At 34.4% G+C, this 21,759-nt stretch overlaps 1 protein-coding gene and 1 pseudogene across 1 annotated transcript; one reads left to right on the top strand and one right to left on the bottom strand.

Moving 5' to 3' along the window:
• Window positions 1-6,843: 6,843 nt before the first annotated feature.
• On the top strand, window positions 6,844-7,579 carry LOC127129126 (uncharacterized). The gene is made up of 2 exons (XM_051058421.1): window positions 6,844-7,077; window positions 7,151-7,579. The coding sequence occupies exons 1-2, from the start codon at window positions 6,940-6,942 to the stop codon at window positions 7,466-7,468; spliced, it is 456 nt and encodes a 151-aa protein (XP_050914378.1). The 5' UTR covers window positions 6,844-6,939; the 3' UTR covers window positions 7,469-7,579.
• A 10,213-nt stretch (window positions 7,580-17,792) lies between these two features.
• Window positions 17,793-17,892, bottom strand: LOC127133910 (uncharacterized; annotated as a pseudogene).
• Between the last annotated feature and the right edge of the window lie 3,867 nt (window positions 17,893-21,759).

Genomic DNA, 21,759 nt, shown 5'->3' with positions numbered 1-21,759 from the left:
TGATCAGAGGCACCAGAGTCAAGGACCCAATGACCAAGTGAAGATGTAGAGACAAAGGCTACAGGATTACCCGACTGAGCAACAACGGAGGATGATGATGGTTGATAGCCTGCTTTGAATTGAAGGAAATCATTGTAATCAGCGGCATGAATAGTAACGTCTTTAGTGATATCCGTTTGATCAAAGGCATCGGCCCATGGTTGTCGTTGTTGTTCTCTTGCCTTTATACGACAACCGACTTCAATGTGACCGTAAAGATTGCAATAGTTATAAAAAATACCATGATGATGCCACCCCTGTCCACTGGTTCGTCCATCACGACCATGATAGTGGGAAGCAAGAGCAAATGATTCAGTGGGAGATGGAGTAGAAACCGATCCAAAAGCATGGGGTGTAGCTAAGCAGAACAGTTGTTCATTAACTGCTTCATAGTTAGGAACATTGGATCCTAATAAAATCTGATTCCAAACGGAATCAAGTTCTGATGGTAGTCTGGAAAGTGCCACGATCATGAAATATTTATTTTGTTGTTCCGTATAAGTTGTTGCATGTTTTGTAAAAGACATTAGGATTGTGAAATTTGCCTTTAACACGTCAAGCTTACTCATAGGCTTGCATACCCATATTCTTCAATTTCAAAGAGTTGAGTTTGGTGATGACACTATAAAGATTATGGACATCATTAGAGAAGAATTTCTTAGCCTTTTTCAAACCTAATAGCAGGTGGCAAAGGCTTGGTAATGTGCTTGGAGATTACTTGATATGGAAAACTATAACACAATGCATACAGAATCATCAGTTTGTTTTCACTTATCGCGTTTGGTGGCGGGAATATTGTCTGATTTGGTAGTTAAGTATTTGGTAGTTAAGTAATCCTCATATCCTTGACCGTGAAACCACATTTTGACAGCACCAACCCATATGTTGTAGTTGGCAGTTCCGGTTAGTTTCTCACACGGGAGAAGTGAACCATAGTGAACGTGACGAAATCGATATATCCCTTGATATTTGATGGCTTAAAAAAATTGAGAGCAGATCTGGAAAGAGCACAGGAAGGCGCTGCGGACGACAAAAACGGTGATGGGCCATGCGCGACTTATAGAAAGTCGTGTGAGATTCAAGCGTGGGCGGATGGAAGGCGCGTGAGGGCACATGGGCCGGCTGGATGTTTGGTTTCTGACCGATCGGGAGGAGACGAATCAGGCAGTACGAGTATATCACCAAAAGGTCTTTGGGGCGGCGACGATGCACGTGACATTATCGTGGTTGGCTGGAAATAATTTTGGGGAAGACAGTAGGTCAATCAACTCTGATACCATGTTGTGATTGTATTTCTGTGTGTCGAATATGATCACACATTATGTATATTTATATGCAAATATGGTTATACATAATAGGTAATAACATAATTACACTTATGACTAATTGAATATCAATCAATACTAATTGATTGATAACAAATTCTCAACACCCCAACTTTTAGTATCTGAATCACACAAATTCAAGGTATTTAAAATGTTTCTCAAACTTCTTTGATAATGTCAATGGATGTTAAACTCCAAGAATATAATCCTAGAAATTTCTAACTTTGCTTGTCACTAAGATTACAATACCATATGCAACTTGTATTCCAACAAGTGAGATAATCATATTTATAACCGTCAAAACTCCAAAGATCCATATCTAACCCAAAGCACAATCCCTCATTGGATTCGAGAATCGAATTGACCCTAACCGATAACCGCCCGACAATTGCAGTCTTCTATCTAGACCGCATATTGCCATTGTTGTTTTTCCGGAGCCCCTCCACAAGAAAATTGACACTACCAAGAACATGTTTTTTTTTCTCTTTTTCTTACTTGAGGCTTTTGACATATTATAAAAAATAATAATTTATTTTCGTTGTTATAATAATAATAATAATTATTATTATTATTATTATTATTATTATTATTATTATTTATTATTATTATTATTATTATTATTATTATTATTTGTTATGTAATTGTTATACTTTTATTAATCATAATATTAAGCGATGTTGTATATTTTTATTAAAAAAATTATATATTGTCTTTTTTTTTTACATGATTAGATTCTTACTCCTCTGGACGATGTAAGGATTTGATCGATAACTATAAATATTTGTAAAGCTTTTATTAAATTTTGAGGTGTCTTAACCCCCTAGTGAGCCCCCTTAATACAACTCATTTAAATTTTTATGTAAATAAAAAAAGTTCCATCCTTACTCAATGTGTTGATACTCGCACCTAAAATACTATTAACAAAAGCATATACATGAATATTGAAGCTACACTTGTTTTGGATTTGTTGACTCCAACTATTTAAAACACTTACCAGTTAGCATTGTATACTTTAGATTGGTGTTATTTCTAAATACTCTTGTTTTGGTTTTCTAAACATCAATGTTCCATTTCAAGGGAAGACTTGCGTAGTTTCTATTATAAATGTGCAACAAGTCTCAACATATTTCTCGTCTTTTTTTAGCCAATAAGTTTCATCCAGTTATTTCATTTTTCTATTTAGGAGAATATCTTATGAGTTATGAGGTGTGTATTTGACATGGTCATCATGTATAGGCATATAAGAAAAATAGCTTTTCTTTTTAAGCTTGTTAAATTAATGATATTACACCTTAGAATCATGCACTATGAACCACCACAACTTACTTGGTTGGTTGGTGCTAATAAAACATTAAGAAATGGCATGTGGACCTATCTTTAGGAAATCGATATGATTTTGTCTCCAAACAATTTGATTCTTTCATCCATTATGTGTGGAAGTGCTCAATATGATTGTTTACTTCTTTCCTTATATATGAAATATCATTGAGAAAAGTGTAGTACTTTTATTCAATTCTATTGTATTATTGGCTGTGCTTTTAATCGCTAGTCTACATACACCAATTGTTTTAAGATGTTTTCTTATTGCCGCTTACATTCAAATTTGAGCCGAGTTGGTTTAAGATTAGACAAATCCAATATAGTGGAATCTTTCTAAACTACTATTAAGGTCACTTAATTGTTTTAATGTAAAAATAGATTTTGGCTCGTAATAATCTTATAATTATGGATGTAAGCGAATAAAAAAACCGATTAAGTATACCATCCAAATCAAATCAAACAAGAAAAGCGATTTTTCTAATTTGGTTTAAAAATCAAATCGAATTGATGAAAATTAAAGTGGTTTGATTATGTTCTCAATTTTAGTTTTTAAGAATTGTTAATTCGATAAACCTAAACAATTATAATTATCCACATAATTTTTTAACGAGATCATTATAAAGTCTAAATTTTGCACCAATCCAATCTTCTCGATCATTATTTATGGAACTGTTAATCAAACCCTAAGTCACAAAAAACTTGCTTTAACCAAACGGTTGCTCTCGTCGGTCACCACCACTTAATTGAAGGTTACTCTTTGTGAGTCCTTAAGAAGACTAGAGTATAGTCGGATCCTTGAGAAGACAAAGAAGGTTATTCTTTGTAATTATTGTAATCTGTTGATTATAATGGATTAAATCCTTGTGTATAAGAAAAAATCACTTTGGCGGGTGGACTGGAGTAACTTTGAGTTTCAAGTGAACCAAGATAAAAATACTTGTGTTTTTATCTTTTTGCTATTAACTTTTTAGTGGTGTTCTTGAGTTGGTAAAAAACTTTTGTTTTGTAAAACCCAATTCAAACCCCCTCTTTCTTGTGTTTTTCACACCTTCAGTTGACATCAGAGCTCTGGTTCTGTTTGTGATAAAAGTTTTATCAACACTTCACCATGTTCAGGACCGATCTAGTTTGTGTGAGAATCAGTGGTCACGGCTAACGTTGTTAACAATAATGAAAGAGATCATTACAATGCAAAACCACCAATCTTTGTTGGTGAAAATTTTGATTATTGGAAAGATAGAATAGAAAGTTTCTTTCTTGGTTACGATGTTGACCTCTGGGATATTGTAGTCGATGACTACGTTCACCCAGTTAATGCTGAAGGAAATAATATAGCAAGAAGTGGTATGACTGATCAACAGAGGAAAGATTCAAAAATCATCACAAGACCAAAACTATATTGCTAAATGTTATCTCTTATACTGAGTATGAGAAGATAACAAATAGAGATTCTGTCAAATCCATTTTTGATTCTCTGAGGATGACTCATGAGGGGAATGCTTAAGTAAATGAGACAAAGATCTTGGCCTTAATCCAGAAATACAAGGAATTCAAAATGGAAGATGATAAAACTGTTGAGACTATGTTATCAAGGTTTCAGATGCTTGTTGCAGGACTGAAAGTTCTGGACAAAGGATACTCTACAGCTGACCACGTCAAGAAGATTATCAGAAATCTTCCTAAAAAATGGAGACCTATGGTAACTGCTTTGAAGCTGGAAAATGATCTCAACAGTATCAGTCTTGAAGAACTTGTTAGTTCTTTAAGAAGCCACAAGATTGAGCTCGAGGAAGATGAACCTCAGAAGCGAAGTAAATTCATTGTCTTAAAGTCTAAGTCTGAGAAGACAAAAGCTTATCTAGCCGAGAAAGAATCATAAGAGTCTGATGAAGACTCGAAAGATGATGATGAGTTGTCTTTAATTTCAAAGAGAGTCAACAGACTCTGGAAGCACAGACACAATGGTTAAGGGAAGTTCAGAGGAGCCAGAAGGACTTATGGTCATTTTGATTCTTCGTCTGGACAAAAGAAGCATGGTTCTGGAAAAGAATTTATTTGCTTTGAGTACAAGGAGCTATGACACTACAAAAATGATTGTCCTAAGTTGAAAAATGATAGAAGACCTAAGAAGAATTTTTCTATAGGAAAGAAGGGGTTGATGGCTACATGAGATGACTCAGAATCCGAAGAAGAAGATTATGACGAAGAAAAAGTCAATGTTGCATTGATGGAAACTACAGATGATTCCGAAGGTTCTAAAGAACCATAAGACAAGGTATCATCAGAATCAAAATCCGACTCCGATTCTGAAGAGAAATTTTCTAACTTATCTCGTTTTAATCTTGAATCATGTCTCTCTGAAATACTAGAAAAGTATCAGAGTCTTTAGAGTAAATACAAGGACCTTAAACAAGTCCAAGTAGTTGCTTCTGAAACTCGCAGTGAGTTTGAGAAAGATATTTCTTCTCTAAATGAAAAATTATTTTCTTAGAAAGTAACAACTTTGCTTTAAAAAGTAAAATTTCAAAACTAGATGAGGAAATAGTCTCAAAGGCTTCTGGTACTGATTGCGTCATTAGATATGACAGAGCATTCCAGCACTTTATAGCTAAAAGCATAGATAGAAGCAAAATGGCTTCTCTGATCTGTGGAGTTAGCAGAAATGGAAAGAAAGATTTAGGTTGTACAGAAACTACGAAACCTGACGAAAGTCAGAAGGTAAAACCAAAACCTCTCTATGTGCATTTCGTGCCTACTGTTAACTTTTGATCTCTTTGACGTTGCACGTCATAAATTCAGCGCATAAGTGAAAAACTTGTTTATCTCTTTGCTATTAACTCTTTAGTGGTGTTCTTGAGTTGGTAAAAAACTTTTTTTTTGTAAAACCCAATTCAAACCCCCCTTTCTTGTATTTTTCAGACTTTCAGCATCAACATAACGTCTTTTAGAACTTCTTAAGAGTGAATCAGCACAAAAGCAGAAAGAACATTGCAGCAGCAACATAGTGTCCTTTAGAACTTCTCAAGAGTGATTCAACGCATAAGTGAATTTCAAAATAAATGTTCGGAAACTGATGACGTTGCACGTCATAAATTCAGAATCAGAATGGCCTGTTAAAGCTAGACAATAACAAACCGTTAGACTACCAAAATTATTCTCACACAAAAACTATATTTTTATCATTAAAACTCAAATGTATAGATGCACAACCAAATTTTGTTCTAACATTAGGTTTACAAGCATCAATATTTATCCCTTCAATGTTTCCAAACACCTTTGTTGAATTAAAATTTCTTGTGTCTCATCTTCCACAATCCAGAATCGTAGCTCTTGATATTCTATTTGGAACCATGATGTTCACTTGTAAACTTAACTCATTTGCCTCACGATCGACGCAATTTATTATGAAATTGAAAGGCTCAACTACACCAAGATCTTTGACGTGTGAGACAAAGAACAATGAGAATCAATTAAATAGACTCAGTACAATAAAAATATAAAATGCGACGACACAATATTTTTCCAATTTGATTAAATTGACCTAATCTATAAGAGAGATCAACTCTCTAATTCACTATACTTCAAAATTGTTACAAAAGATTACAAGATGGATTAAAAAAAATATTCTTCAAAATTCTCAAAATTAAACAATATTTTCTATCTAAATATTCTTCAATATCACAGACTCTTAATATATAAATCAAGTGTTTATAGTAACTCTAGTGAGACTAAGAATACAACTCATTTAAATATTTATGTAATTAAAAAATTTCATCCTTACTCAATGTGTTGATACTCGCACCATAAAATACTATTGACAAAAGCATATATTAACACCAATTCTTGAGTTTCTGACTTTCGAAAGACCGTTTGTTCCTTTACATCATGGAAACGAAATTGCAAAGACATGGTTCATTGGTTTATTTCACATGTAACTTGAAACTCAATTTCTCTATTTTATATAAATATGCTATTGAACTTGGATTGGACCGATCACAACTAGCCAATAGCAGCTAATTTGTGGTGTGTTTAACCATTCTATAATTATACTGTCTAAGTCCTTAGTTTTCTTTGAGAGAAAAAAATAATTTCTAAATATAATGTACACTCTCTAGTCACTACTAGTATAAATAAAAATTATCTCTAAATCAATCATCTTATTCTTCATCCATTTCCTTTCACATTTCTAAGTTTTTCTTAAAAGACTTTTGTTCCTTGTTGAGTTTATAAATTACCAATAATCTTTGTTGACAAAATGAGTGGAAGTTCTTCAACACATGAGAATATGGCTGCTCCTATATGCAATTGTGAAGAAAAGTGTGCCATATTCACATCAAAGACAGCTAAGAATCCTAACAGACGTTTCTTTGGATGTCCATATTTTAATTTTGAGGTAAATCAATTAAACAAAGTATTTTAAGTTAATTTAACAATGTGTTATTGATTTCTTGTTGATTATGTTGTAGGATAAAATGTTATATTGTGACTATTTCATGTGGGAGGATGAATTCATTGCATCCCAAACTTCAATGGTTGAGTTGAAGGAAGCCAAGAAGGAGGGAGATGTGATGAATAGTGATGTGGAAGTTAAAATTAATCAATTTGAAAGTGATATGGAACACAAAATTAATGTCTTAGAGAGGGATGTTCAAGTCATGAAATTTCAGAGTGAATCACAAATGAAGAGAGGGATTTGGAAAAAGTATGTTGGAATTGTAGTGCTTTTGATTGTTGCTTTGGTTATAGTTTTTTGTATTTGGAAGCATACAAAATTGTTTAAGTAATTGTGTGTTAGAGTTTGGATTATGTGTGTTTTGTTTGAAATAAATAATATGGGTGATGTAATGAAATGAGTAAACTTTAATTGAATTATATATTTGAAATTGTTTGCCTTAGGATTTTTTTTCCTCTTTTGCATCGTCTTTTTAGCTGGTTTTTTTTATAATAAAAATGTGTTAAATGTAATCATTTAATGGCAAATAGTCAAAATTGTTGGAGGAGGTTTTATTAGGGAGCATTGAACATTGTGTGACTTTCTTTTTTAGAGCAACATCTTTGTTAGAGACACACTGGCGCCGTTGACACACTTCGTTATTCATCATCCTAGTGCCGTTGACTTTCGATACAAGTAACTTGGTCCCTTTCTGAAACCAAAGGCTCTGATACCATTTGTTGGGGAGGTTTTACTATGGAGCATTGAACATTATGTGACTTTCTTTTTTAGAGCAACACCTTTGTGAGAGACACACCACATATTCACTCAAAATCTTAAGGTTATAGGTGAGTGGGTTCTCTCACTTATAAATGCTCAAGTCTCCACATTACCAACCAATGTGGGACTATTATCCACACTACTCACACTTGATACATTCTCAACAAAAATTACTAAACTAACTTCAACAATGTCAAAATACGGTTAATGCATGTTAGGAAAACACACGCATGTAATTGCACTCGTAAACATATAAAAAAAACATCAAAAGTCGGATGAAGAATAAGTGTTCAATGAGAAAACATGGTTAATATGTGTTATCCCTCCTTCTTCTAAAACATCTGCTTTAAAACAGTGTTTTTTTAAAAAGACAAAAATGAAATTGTAAGCCCGTTATACTCCTCTATATTAAAATAAGTGTCTTTCTAACTAAAGAATTTTGTTCAAAAATAATACCCACAATCAGTGATCCATGTGAAATAAGACAGTTTTTTAAAATGAATTATTCATTTAAATTTACAATGTAAATTAATTTTTTTTTCAATTCTATCTCTTAATGATTACTACTTTCATCACTCTCAGTATTTGATAATAGATATTTTAGAAAAAAATATTATTTTCTCTCTTTCATTATTACAAATTTTCTTAATTTGTATGAAATACTTATTTATATCACTTATTAGGGACATAAGGAGTAGTCTCTTTACTTTTTCAATACTAATTTGTATCAACATTATATCTAATAAAAATTGTATACATCCTATGTTGGTGTAAGCCCTAGAGACCAATACTTTTGGTATTTGTATCGAATTATTTAATAAAGTCCTTGGAATAGCTAGTCCGTTTAATGTATCAAGTGTGACTTAATCATGAGATCTCATTAAACATAAAGATATTATTCTTAAAGTATCTGTAGTCGAGCTTTGTTGTGAAGTGGAATAATATTAAAGCATTAAGACTATTATGTCTATAGACTGGTGATCACATCTCATGGATCATGGATAAGGAGTTATCAAGTCTTAAACATAGGTATGAATATTAGGAGTAATATTTATACTGGATTGATCCTCTATGAGAATACTATATAGAATGTTATGCAAAGTTTCATAAGGTATTCTCATGGTGATAGTGGTGTATATCACCCTTCGACCTGAAACCACTATGGACCCTAGATGTAGAGTCGAATGCTTTATTGCTGATCAAATATTGTCCGTAACTGGGTGGCCATAAAGACAGTTGATGGGTACTCCACAAAGCATGTTGAGAGACATGAGTGACTTAGATGGAATTTGCTCATCTTGCGTAACAAGATGAATGTCTAAGGGTTCAATATTGAACTGGACAAGGATGACACGGTCTATGCCTTGTGTTCAATATAGACATAAGGGCAAAAGGATAATTGTACACATAAGTATTATCACAAAAGGATTTGTCAGATCACGTGACATTTTCGTGTCTTGAGTAGCAGTGATATTACTAGATATCGCTTACTGTATATTATGTTAAATACATGATTTAATATAATTGTCAGTGTCGCGAAAACCTACAAGGTCACACACAAAATGACGGATTGATGAGAGATAGGGTAAATAAGGAACATCATAAGGTAAGATGCACTTAAGTGAATTGTAGAACATCGTAAGGTACAGTGCATTTAAGTAGAATACGAAATATGGTAAGGTACCACGTGCTTAAATGATTTTGGTATATCATAAGATATGTGCCATATTCACTTAAGTTGGTTTTTTAGCTTGCAGCTCACACAAGTGGTTCTATAAATAGAACTTGCAGAAGCATTTGATTAGATAAAATTTTGTTTCTCTCTCTCTCACTCAAAGCTGTCATTCGTAGCAGCTAACACTGAGACTGAAGGAATCCGTTCGTGTGGACTGAGTAGAGGGATTGTCACCATTCAACGTTCGTGATCACTCCTTAGATCTACATCAAAGATTTCAATCGCCACAAGAAGTAACGATTCTATCACTGATCATGCTCATTCGTAAGAATCACTAAAGGAGAATTTTTAATTTCCGCTATGTTTTGGATCGCCGATCTCCTTCACCCTCATCATTGTTCGTCGTTATGACTCTTATATTATACTCCTGTGTCTAAAAATAAAAGTTTTTAAAAGTATTACACACATATTAATAAAAGTAATTATTGAATAAATAAATATAACAATTTGACAAAACTGTAATTACTATTAACTGTCATAAATCCATAATATGATTTGATAACTTGAAAGTAGTGTAGTATTTCTTAGAGGTTAAGTTGGAAAAAATTAATTAATATTGCATTTATTATTTTGGGACACATTTTTTTTAGTTAGAAAGACACTTATTTTGGGAGATGGTGAATATAATGAGCTTGAAGTTTTAATCTAAAGCAAACCATTCTACAACACTTTTCACGAGAATTTTGTTTACTAGCTTTCTTGTAATTTTAGTTTATCTCTTAATTTAAGTTTCACTTTTTCGTTGTTATAAGTTTTCTGGAACATTTTAATACATACACATTTATCAAATAATTTTTTTATATGCATGCTATTCTTTCTTTTGTTAGTGTTATGTAGTTTAACACTCTTTTTAAATTACTCGTTTTTATAATCGTTATCATGTTTTAGCAGTCATCCATCTTGGAATAGAGGGAACTCCGACGATTGGTCTTATATAAACTAAATGTAAAATATCATTATTATTATTAGGTAAAATAAGATCAATCAAGTCTTATCATTATTCACTCTTCTGATTAGGTATTTTGCATCATAGTGGATGGTTAGACGAAATAGCGAAAATAGAAGTCCATTATCCAAACCATAATACATAACCAGATGAAGTAGTGAAAGTGGAAATTTGGATATGACTTATCCAATTTCACTCATGCAAATACGTACTTACATAATAATATACAGAATAAGAGATGTATACTTGAGGGATATTAAACGGTAAGTGTAGTCCTTATCTTTAACAAATGTTTTCCAATAGTAATGAGATTACAGATCTAACATATGATATATCATTGCAAAAATGAGTTGTTCAAAGCTTTTACAATTGTTGTTACTTCAAATAAAAAATCTTTCTACCAATTAAGATAATGATTGCATATAATAGAAAGCAATACTCCCCAAGTCATTGTGCATTCAATAATTTAATAGCATGATACATCACTTGTGAACTTCTCAACTATCATACATGACTTGGAAGTCTAGAAGTTGTGATGGAGTGTCACGCCATTATTTGCATGTGTTCATAATTTGTGTTGTAACGCAATGTTTTAAAAACCGGATCGAAGATTGAACCGGTGAAATTTGCGGTTTAAGATTTAATTGGTTCAATTGATTAAATCTACGGTCGACCAAATTAAATTTCATAAATATGTCACACATAATCATATGTTCACAACTTAATAAAATAATTACTTCAAAAATTCATTATAAATTTAATACAACAATATCAATAATATATATAATAATATAACATAGTTCTACACTTCATTTCAAAATTCATTTAAGAATAATTAGACCAAATTAAAAAATTACAATAACCTAAATTAAATTAATTCAAACCAAAATTAAAATGATAAAATATAATAACTAAAATAATGTTCAAATAATTAAGAATATCTAAATTAAATAAGATAAAATACCAAAAATAAATAATATAATACAATATAATTTATTTAAAAAAATGAATTTGAGTTGAACTACGGCAAATAAATCTTAATTGACAATAAAAAGCAATATTGACTTGAACGATAATCAGTATTGAGTTAGATATCGTGACTATGTTTGAAAGGGGGAGCGTGATGATGATGGAGTACGGTCGAAAGAAAAACTATAATGGAATGACAAAACTTAAAAGTTTGTATGGTTATAAAAAAAGTATGGAATTTTTTTTATGATTAAGAATCTAGGTTAAATTTTGATATTGACATATTAAAAAAAATTAAAAATTAAAAAAATGGTCAATTTGATGCATTTTTTTGAACCGGACGGTTTTTTAAAATTGGCTCCGGTTCTTTGGTTCGAATGGTTTTGTACGGTTCAACCCAATTTTTCCGATTTTACTCCGATTTTGATCCACTAGTGATTTTGAAAGGTTGACCCAACCGAATTCATCTCCGGTTCCGGGTCCAATCGGTTGAATCGGACGATTTTGTCCGGTTTTTAAAAGATTAGTTGTAACGCGTGTGTGTGAAATTCCCATTAGTGGTGTAATGACGTGGTCGTAACTTTTAGAGTCATTATCATGACGGTTGGCTCTATTGATTGTGACATTAGATTGCAATAATTGATTGTATATCTTTCATAATTGTTAATGTAGTATTGCCATCATCAATTTTTATTCTTCTCCATTTCTATTTCAACCATTTATGGGTTTCACGCTACTCTTTTAACCTTTTAATTTTTTATCAATTTGTGTTTTCCTTTGGCCTTACACCTTAGTTCTCCCATTTTTTTTCCGAGTATGTCTGATTTTTTGTCTCTCACATTGGATTGGTGATGTTTTACAATAATTAACATTATTTTAGTTGAGCTTGTTGATTTTAAATGACAATTTTAGTTTTTGATCCTTTGATATAGGCTATGTTCTTTGAGGATTATATGAAGGTCACATTAGCTTAAACCTCAGATATATGATGTATGAGTGATATGTACACATCATTTACTTGTTGTTGGATTTGTTGACCATCATGATGTTGATCAACCATGTTGGATATACAACTTCATGGATGAAACATTCATTTTCTAGATTTTGAATTTCTTAGTAAACATCAAGTTACTTCTATGCGTCCATCTCACTCTTCTTTTACACTAATGGTCGGACAATGTGACTAATAGCTAGGTGATAGGAGACTACATTTGGATCAATTTCATACATGTTGGCTAGGATCCATGCAAATAGGTTTAATTTGTATCACGGTGTTTGCATTAAATTGACTTCTTCTTTGGTTGTCACTTAAGTGCAAAGCTTTGTGACTTTTTTGTGGCATGCGATCTCAAATTCGTTTACCTTCTCCATAAGTTGAGGTATGTCTTTTATGTCATCCCTTGGGTTCAACTCAATGAACTTTCACTCCCCATTCTAGTCTTATCAGATGGGTTTCCCATCTCGATCGGGGTCACTTCGATTTTTGTAAAGGCTGTTGATATCACAATGTGTATCCACTAATAAATCCCCTAGTATGAGTTTGATCTTTTTGTATTATGTGTCAACCTCCTACCATTTATCTTGCCTTTGTTTCTCCTTCTATCAGGACTTCTTGGTTTACTAATATCGAACTTCTTCTCCAATGTCTAGACCTTAATGTGTCATTAATTATATCATTTTCATCCACATATTTTCACAAGTGACATTTGTCATTTAGTCTCTTTTTGTGTGTCTTTAGCTCTTGGCATTCATCGATGGAATGACCATGAATGTCATGGTACTCACAATATGTCTTTTTTGTGCATCGGGTTTGGTATTTTGCTTTAGGCCATATGGCAAGGTTGGATTCATAGACATCTTGAAAGATACTTTTAGGATTCTCTACCAGTGGTTTTTAATTGGATAAGTGTTTTCTCCTAATATCTCTTCACGATCGTTCTATCTTGCACCACAATCACAATTGCTAAGGGGAAGCCTCTTGTAATATCCTCACTTTGACGCACTATTTTCTCCATAACTATTTTTCCTGGTATTTTTCTAAGCTCATTTAGCATTTCGAATGGCCAACATGCTAGTTTATCATAAAATGGACATGATGTGAGATATGTTACTAGTTCCTATAAGTCCAAAGTTGGATTAACGTTCTTAATATGGGACTCTCGTCTTTTAAAGTATCAATGAAGAATTTGAGAGACTTTTTCTCATTTTTCTAGAGTCTTATGAGGTGTGTTGAACTCCTCTATGTTATTCAACATGCGGTAAACCTTGAGACGAACATATTGGGTGGTTATTTCCATGTCTGGATGGATCACATTAGGAGATGTGAGGAGTACATAAGTGAATCCTTATTCATTATTATAAATAATACATTTTATGACAAAGCTTTCACCTCAATCAATAAATAATTGAGGTATAATTCCTGGACACACCACATTTTAATTTTTTTTAAAACAAATATCGTTGTTTTCCTCGGTTGGTATAGATGATCGAGGGGTGAACCAATTCAGGGGACATGTTTCGTATAACAGAAACGGTAGTTTATATTTTTATTTCTTTAAATGTGACGCCTTTTTTATTTTTTATTTTTTAAATATTAAATGATCTATTCCTTCGGTTACACTACTGATCGAGGGGTTGATACACAAATTTAACTATAAAATCATTTATTCATTAAGTTTTTCCCTAAACTTTACCCATCTACGACCGTTCCAAATTCGTAAACATCATTCTTTGAGATGGATTATAAGACAGAAAAATCTTTAAGTTTTATTAATTAGTTAAGAAATGTTTCAAGGTTATGTGATATTGTCCTTCCATACACGCGTTGGAGAAACTAGTTTTACCAACCTTGAACATATTATTTGTATGTTCTTCCAATCTATTTCACATAATGGTGTTGTTGTTTCTGAAGGTGAGAAAAATACACAAGAAAAGGGGGTGAATTGTGTATGTTAATTCTTTTTTACTTCTGAAAAACCCACTTAAGAATATGAACAAGTTAAGAATTTGATCTCATAGTTGTTAGCAGCGGAATGAATAATAATCAGGAGCAAGGGATAAAGCAACACACAGAGTTATCCTAGTTTCTCTCCTAAACTGAGACTAGTCAGGTCCATTGTCCAACAAGATATTTTCACTATAATCAAACTGATTACACTTTGCTCAAGCAAACTAACAAGAGACTTCAACTACTCAATCACACTATAGAGAGATTTTTGCTCAAGCAAACTAGCAAGAGACTTCTACTTAAGCACACATGCGATAGGCTTTCACTGCTCAAGCAAACTAGCCAGAGACTTACACTACTCAAACAAACCAACAAAAGACTTCATATACTTTAAACAAATACTTTATTATAATAGATAACAAATATACTTGATGTAAAATCAAAAGTATATAAGTGATACAATCAACCTTAAATATTCTTAAACACTTAAGATTTCTAAGATATACAAAGATAAGAAATCTCAAGAACTTGTGCAATAACAAGTTATAAAAACGTTATCTCAAAGTTATGCTTAGAGTTGTCCTTTTTAGATTCTTCGTTGATTGATGCTTCCTTCAAATCTTCAACTCCTTTTATAGAGGCAGAAAAATATTTATTTGAAGGTGACTTGCACAAGTGATCTTTAATGTGAAGCATTTCCAAGAGAGACGTTTGAAGTCAATCATATTAAGATCTTTATCCATTGTGTAATAACTTTGCCCGCTGTATCTTCCTCATACTAGGTATCTACCAAGATGTTAGGGCAGACTTAAGAGGTTGGGTCAATTTTTCCTTTAGCCTTGCACTAAGAAACTCTAGTAGACTTTTCCCAAAAGTCTGGCTTCGACAAGTGATAACACGAAATTATATCACATTTTAAGACTTAATTCAATTAGATTATATTATCATTCACTTTAGTTTATCTCATTTTATCAGATATTATGCAGTATTTCCTTGCTATTTATGTCAGGTATCCATTTTGAAGCAAAAGTGAAAAAGGGAAGAAAAGGAGGTGCAAAAAGGAGAGAAAAGGGACCAAATGCCAAAGCCCAGCCCAAAGCGCACAAGTCACCAACGCTGTGCCTGTGACGGACGTCACAGGGTGCGTGACGAGCGTCACGCAAAACAGCCTTGTGACGGACGTCACACATAGTGTGACGGGCGTCACACAATTCCACTACCTTTTTGGCGCAAGTAACGCCCTCAGAAAGACTGGAAGAAGAACGTTGAGAAGTTGGTCTCCTATATCCACGCCGTGCATGTAGCCACGTTGAAGAATGGGAGAAACGGAAAGCAGTTGCCAACACTATTATAAATAGCCATCTCAAAAACCTAAAGCTCTCTCGGTTTTTTCCACGCTCATATTGCCGAAGCTCTGCCAAATTTTCTTTTCACGCTTTTGCTTATTTTTCTTTTCCAGCATTGTTTATTTTATTTATTTCTTTTGCAAGCTTTACATTCTTCTTCCCTTGCAAATTTACCTTTCCCATTTTAGCTTTTAGATATTTTTCGCATAATAGTTTCTACACCGGAAACTATTGTGCAACTTTATACCGGATTTAACCTTACGTTATATTCCAGTTTTATTTCCTTGATTTAATTTACTGTTTAATTGAAGAATCCAAGAACAAATCCTACCGGCTTGTGGTGGAGTGTTCAAGACTATTGTATTACGCATTCAGGTTCTTTAATCATTATTTAATATTTTGTTTTATTATTTATCTATATTATCTGCCTGGAATGAGTCTGTTTATGCATGATATAAATTCTTATTTATTTAGCATGTCTGGCTAATTTGCCCAGGTATCGGTATGTAAAGTAAGCAGAATAAGGGATCAAGACTGAGTCGGTCTATCTAAACTTAAAATCAAAATCAATCTTTTTACGGTCTCAACTTACAGGTTTAATAACAAGATTTTTTACAAAAGTAAAAGACATAAAGAAGTTAAAACCAATAGAGCGAGAGTTTGAGATTTTAACTGGACAGTGTAAGTTAGGCATTAATTCTAGATCAGGGCGAGAGCAAGTTTTAGAGTTAATTAAATTCTGACCTTTTCCAAAAAGTATTTTTAAAGATTGAATGTGAGGACGAGAGTTAAGCATTTGGATTTGATTATATAACCTAAGTCAACAGAGCGAGAGTTTGAGATAAGGGTGTTTAAAACGGTCAGTATTTTCTTAAAAGGAGTTTCTGCAACTTTATTGTTTTCAAAATATGATTTTTGACTTAATTATAAGTGACAGCTACATTAATATAAAATCATGGTTTATTCAACAGAGCGAGAGTTTGAGATAAAACCTTTAACCAATAAAGTTAACCGAAACGATTCATTTTAAAACCAAGAAACCGACAAAGACTTGATTCCCTAGTTTTGACGAACTACATACCGATATCCGTTTTATTAATATTTAATCTAGATCTTAGTTTAGCTCTTAGTTTTTCCCCAAACAATCAAACATTTTCACCTTAGATTTACGTAGTAACCTTAGATAACGGTATATCGATTCATAAGTCCCTGTGGGATCGATATCTTTTAAAACTACGCGATAGAACTGTGCACTTGCAGTTTGTATCCCATTCTCGACTCACACAGTCGAGCGATCAAGTTTTTGGCGCCGTTGCCGGGGACTTCTATTTAATCGATATCGTAACTCTTCCGTTACGCTGTAGAGACTAAGGTTTCTTTTTCTTCTATTCTTTCTTTCGTTGATTTGTATGCCACGCACTCGCTCTCAAGGCGAGCCACTCTATTTACGAATCAACGATATCGAACTATATCTCCGAGTCTTACGACGAATTCGAGAATATCGTGCTGAAAACAATCTCCCTCCTATAGACCTTCCTGATCTCAAAGATCTTCCTTCTTTAACCGAGATGGCAGAACCAGCTCGTGCTCTTAGAGATTACGCCGCTCCATCGCAAGATGAACCGCATTCAAGTATTGCTCCGCCCGCAATCGAAGCAAACAACTTTGAACTTAAACCTTCGCTGTTGCAAGCTGTGCAACAGAACCAATTCTCTGGAAATCTTACCGAAGATCCAAACCTTCATTTATCCGTATTTGTCCAATACGCTGATACTGTTAAAGCTAATGGTGTCACTTCAGAGGCAATTCGACTTCGTCTTTTTCCTTTCTCATTAAGAGATAACGCTAGAAGATGGCTTCAATCACTTCCCTCCAACTCAGTCACCACATGGAACGAGTTGAAGAAAGTTTTTCTTGCCCGATATTTTCCGCCAAGCAAAACAGCTATGTTAAGAGCCCAGATAAACAGATTTAAACAGAAAGACAACGAGTCTCTTTTCGAAGCATGGGAAAGATACAAAGACATGATGAGACTTTGCCCACACCATGGTTTGGAAGACTGGTTAGTAATTCACACATTTTATAATGGTCTCTTATACAATACAAGGTTAACAATAGACGCCGCTGCAGGTGGTGCACTAATGAACAAACCTTATGCTGATGCTTACCAGCTTATCGAGAGCATGGCCCAAAACCACTATCAGTGGGGAACCGAACGAACAACGGTGGAAAAACCTCAACCGAAAACTGGCATGTACGAGATAAGTAACCTTGATCACGTTAATGCAAAAGTGGATGCTTTGGTCCAGAAAATTGAAAGTTTAAATGTATCACCTCCAGCCGCCGTGGTTGCTATAACTCAGAATTGCGAGATCTGTGGAATCCAAGGCCACACTCCTGCGGAATGTCAACTCTTGACTGGAATCCAAGCAGAGCAAGTAAACTATGCTCAAGGAAGCCCCTATTCGAATACCTATAACCCAAATTGGAAGAACCATCCAAACTTTTCATATAAGAGTAATAATGCTTTATACGCACCTGGACAGTCTCCAAATCAAGCCCCATCTATACCTCCGGGATATCAGAAATCCAATCCTAACAATAATACCCCTAGAAAATCCAACTTGGAAATCATGATGGAAAACTTTATAGCTTCCCAACAACAAACCAATAAAGATTTCTTAAACCAGAACATACACACTGGCGAACAACTTAAACAACTAGCAAGCAAAGTAGATGCCTTGGCTACCCATAACAAAATGCTGGAAACGCAAATATCTCAGGTAGCTCAACAACAAGCACCTACTGCTGCACCAACTGGTACATTCCCTGGACAGCCCCAACCTAATCCGAGAAGCCAAGCTCATGCAATTATATTAAGAAGTGGAACGGAAGTGGAAGGACCGTCTGACCCAAGGATAGAAAACCAAAACCCTAAGAAATCAACTGAGGAAAGTGAACCTAAGGAAAAGGAAGAGAGTAATAAGGAAACCCTAGAAAAGAAGGAACCTTATGTACCTCCACCACCTTACAAACCACCTATACCCTACCCTCAAAGGCTTGTTAAAACCAAAGATGTAGGCCAATTTAGAAAATTTGTTGATCTCCTTAAACAATTAAACGTTACAATTCCGTTTACCGAAGCTATTATGCAGATGCCCTCATATGCTAAATTCTTAAAAGAAATTCTTTCTAATAAGAGGAAACTTGAGGATAGCGAAACCGTTACACTCCCTGCCGAATGTAGCGCTATAATCCAAAACATGCCCCCTAAACTCAAGGATCCGGGTAGTTTCTCTATACCCTGTCACATAGGAAAATTTGTCATAGACAAAGCCTTATGCGATTTAGGAGCCGGAATTAGCGTTATGCCTTTATCCATATGTAAGAAACTGGAAATGGGAGAATTAAGACCGACCAAAATGTCTGTGCAATTAGCAGATCGTTCCATCAAATATCCTGTAGGAATCCTTGAAAACGTTCCCGTACGCATAGGTCAGTTTTACATTCCCACTGACTTCACAATTATGGACATTAGAGAAGATGATACTACACCTATTATACTAGGAAGACCATTCTTAGCAACTGCCGGTGCAATCATAGACGTAAAACGAGGACGACTCACTTTCGAAGTAGGTGAAGAGAAAATTGAATTCATTCTTTCCCAATTCTTGAAAGCACCTGCAATAGAAGATACATGTTACTTCATGGATATCATCGATGAATGCATAAAAGAAGCAGAGTCAGGAGAAGATAAATCATCAGACTATCTTTTAGAGGACAAATCTAAACAATGCCTAGCAATAACACGGGACCCTACGCAGTGTCTTAACAAACCAACCCCTGATTTGAAAACACTTCCCAAAAATCTGAGATATGAATTCCTAGACTTAGAACTTGAACGACCTGTGATAGTTAATGCCGATCTAGGAAGACTCGAAACAGAAAAACTCCTACATATCTTAAGAAAATACCCAACCGCACTAGGATACCACATAACCGATCTTAAAGGAATAAGCCCTTCTATTTGTATGCACCGCATCATGTTAGAAGAAGACTGTAAAACCTCTAGGGAACACCAGAGAAGACTAAATCCGATCCTAAGTGAGGTAGTAAAGAAAGAAATAACCAAGTTATTGGAAGCAGGTATTATATATCCTATATCTGATAGCAAATGGGTTAGTCCTGTACACGTTGTACCAAAGAAAGGAGGCATAACCGTTATTGAAAACGAAAAAGGAGAAACTATAACTAAACGAATCGAATCGGGATGGAGAATGTGCATTGATTATAGGAAACTAAACAAAGCAACCCGAAAAGATCATTTCCCTTTACCATTCATTGACCAAATGTTAGAACGATTAGCTAAACATTCACATTTCTGTTATCTAGACGGTTATTCAGGCTTCTTTCAAATACCAATTCACCCTGATGACCAAGAAAAGACAACATTCACATGCCCTTTTGGTACCTTCGCTTATAGACGAATGTCGTTTGGTCTGTGTAATGCCCCTGCAACTTTTCAAAGATGCATGATGGCAATATTCGCCGACTTTCTCGAAAACATCATGGAAGTATTTATGGATGACTTTTCTGTATACGGACAAAGTTTCGAAGAATGCCTTGAAAACCTAGAAAGAGTTCTTGAGCGATGTGTAAAAGTAAACTTAGTACTTAATTGGGAAAAGTGCCACTTTATGGTACAAGAAGGAATTGTTTTAGGACACATCATCTCGAACAGAGGAATTGAAGTAGACAAAGCCAAAATAGAGGTAATCGAAAATCTTCAACCCCCAACAACCGTGAGAGAAGTACGAAGCTTTTTAGGACACGCCGGTTTTTACCGACGATTCATCAAAGACTTCTCTAAGATAACTAAACCCTTAACCGGACTGTTGATGAAAGATGCTGAATTCATATTCGACGATAACTGTTTAAAAGCATTTCAAACTCTCAAACAAGCATTGATCTCCGCACCCATTATGCAGACACCAGACTGGAATGAACCATTCGAAATAATGTGCGATGCCAGTGATTATGCTGTAGGTGCTGTTCTAGGACAAAGAAAGGATAAAAAGCTCCACGTTATATATTACGCTAGCAGAACCCTGGATGAAGCACAGATGAATTATGCCACAACCGAGAAAGAACTCCTAGCAGTGGTATTTGCGCTAGATAAATTTCGTTCTTACTTGGTAGGAGCCAAAATAATAGTTTACACCGATCACGCTGCTATCAGGTACCTTTTAACAAAAAAGGATGCTAAACCTAGACTCCTAAGATGGATCTTGTTACTACAAGAATTCGACTTAGAAATCAAGGACAAGAAAGGAACTGACAACGTAGTAGCAGACCACCTCTCTAGACTTGAGAACCTTGAACCGGAAAGAACATCCATTAATGATGATTTCTCGTATGACAAACTCATAGCTACTTTGGAAGAGAACAACTCCGACATGCAAGTAGAAACCACCTTAGCTATATCTGTCACACCATGGTACGCTGATCTAGTCAATTATTTAGCTACCGGAATAGTTCCACCTACTTTATCTTACCAGCAGAAGAAACGATTCTTCCACGACATAAAACACTATTACTGGGACGATCCCTTACTTTTCAAAAGAGGCCCCGATGGTATTTTCCGTCGATGTATACCCGAAGAAGAGGTAGAAAATATAATCCAACACTGTCACTCCGCTCCTTATGGTGGACACACAAGTACATCCAAGACCTGCTCTAAAATCCTACAAGCTGGCTTTTATTGGCCAACTATTTGGAAGGACGTGCATACGGCTATTAAGGAGTGTGACAGATGTCAACGCACGGGAAACATATCTAGACGTGACGAGATGCCACAAAAAGGTATTTTGGAAGTAGAGATTTTTGACGTGTGGGGGATAGACTTCATGGGACCTTTCCC

Source organism: Lathyrus oleraceus, chromosome 3 (genome assembly GCF_024323335.1).
Source record: "Lathyrus oleraceus cultivar Zhongwan6 chromosome 3, CAAS_Psat_ZW6_1.0, whole genome shotgun sequence".
In the NCBI taxonomy this organism is placed as follows: domain Eukaryota; kingdom Viridiplantae; phylum Streptophyta; class Magnoliopsida; order Fabales; family Fabaceae; genus Lathyrus; species Lathyrus oleraceus.
The sequence above is the reverse complement of the archived record's forward strand: the minus strand, read 5'-3'. Positions and strand labels throughout refer to the sequence as shown.

What these genes read in the sequence shown, in the direction of transcription:
- LOC127129126 (XM_051058421.1), top strand. Translation starts at nt 6,940, where the DNA reads ATGAGTGGAAGTTCTTCAACACATGAGAATATGGCTGCTCCTATATGC. An exon ending in GTCCATATTTTAATTTTGAG is followed by an intron (nt 7,078 to 7,150) that starts GTAAATCAATTA and finishes ATTATGTTGTAG; the next exon opens with GATAAAATGTTATATTGTGA.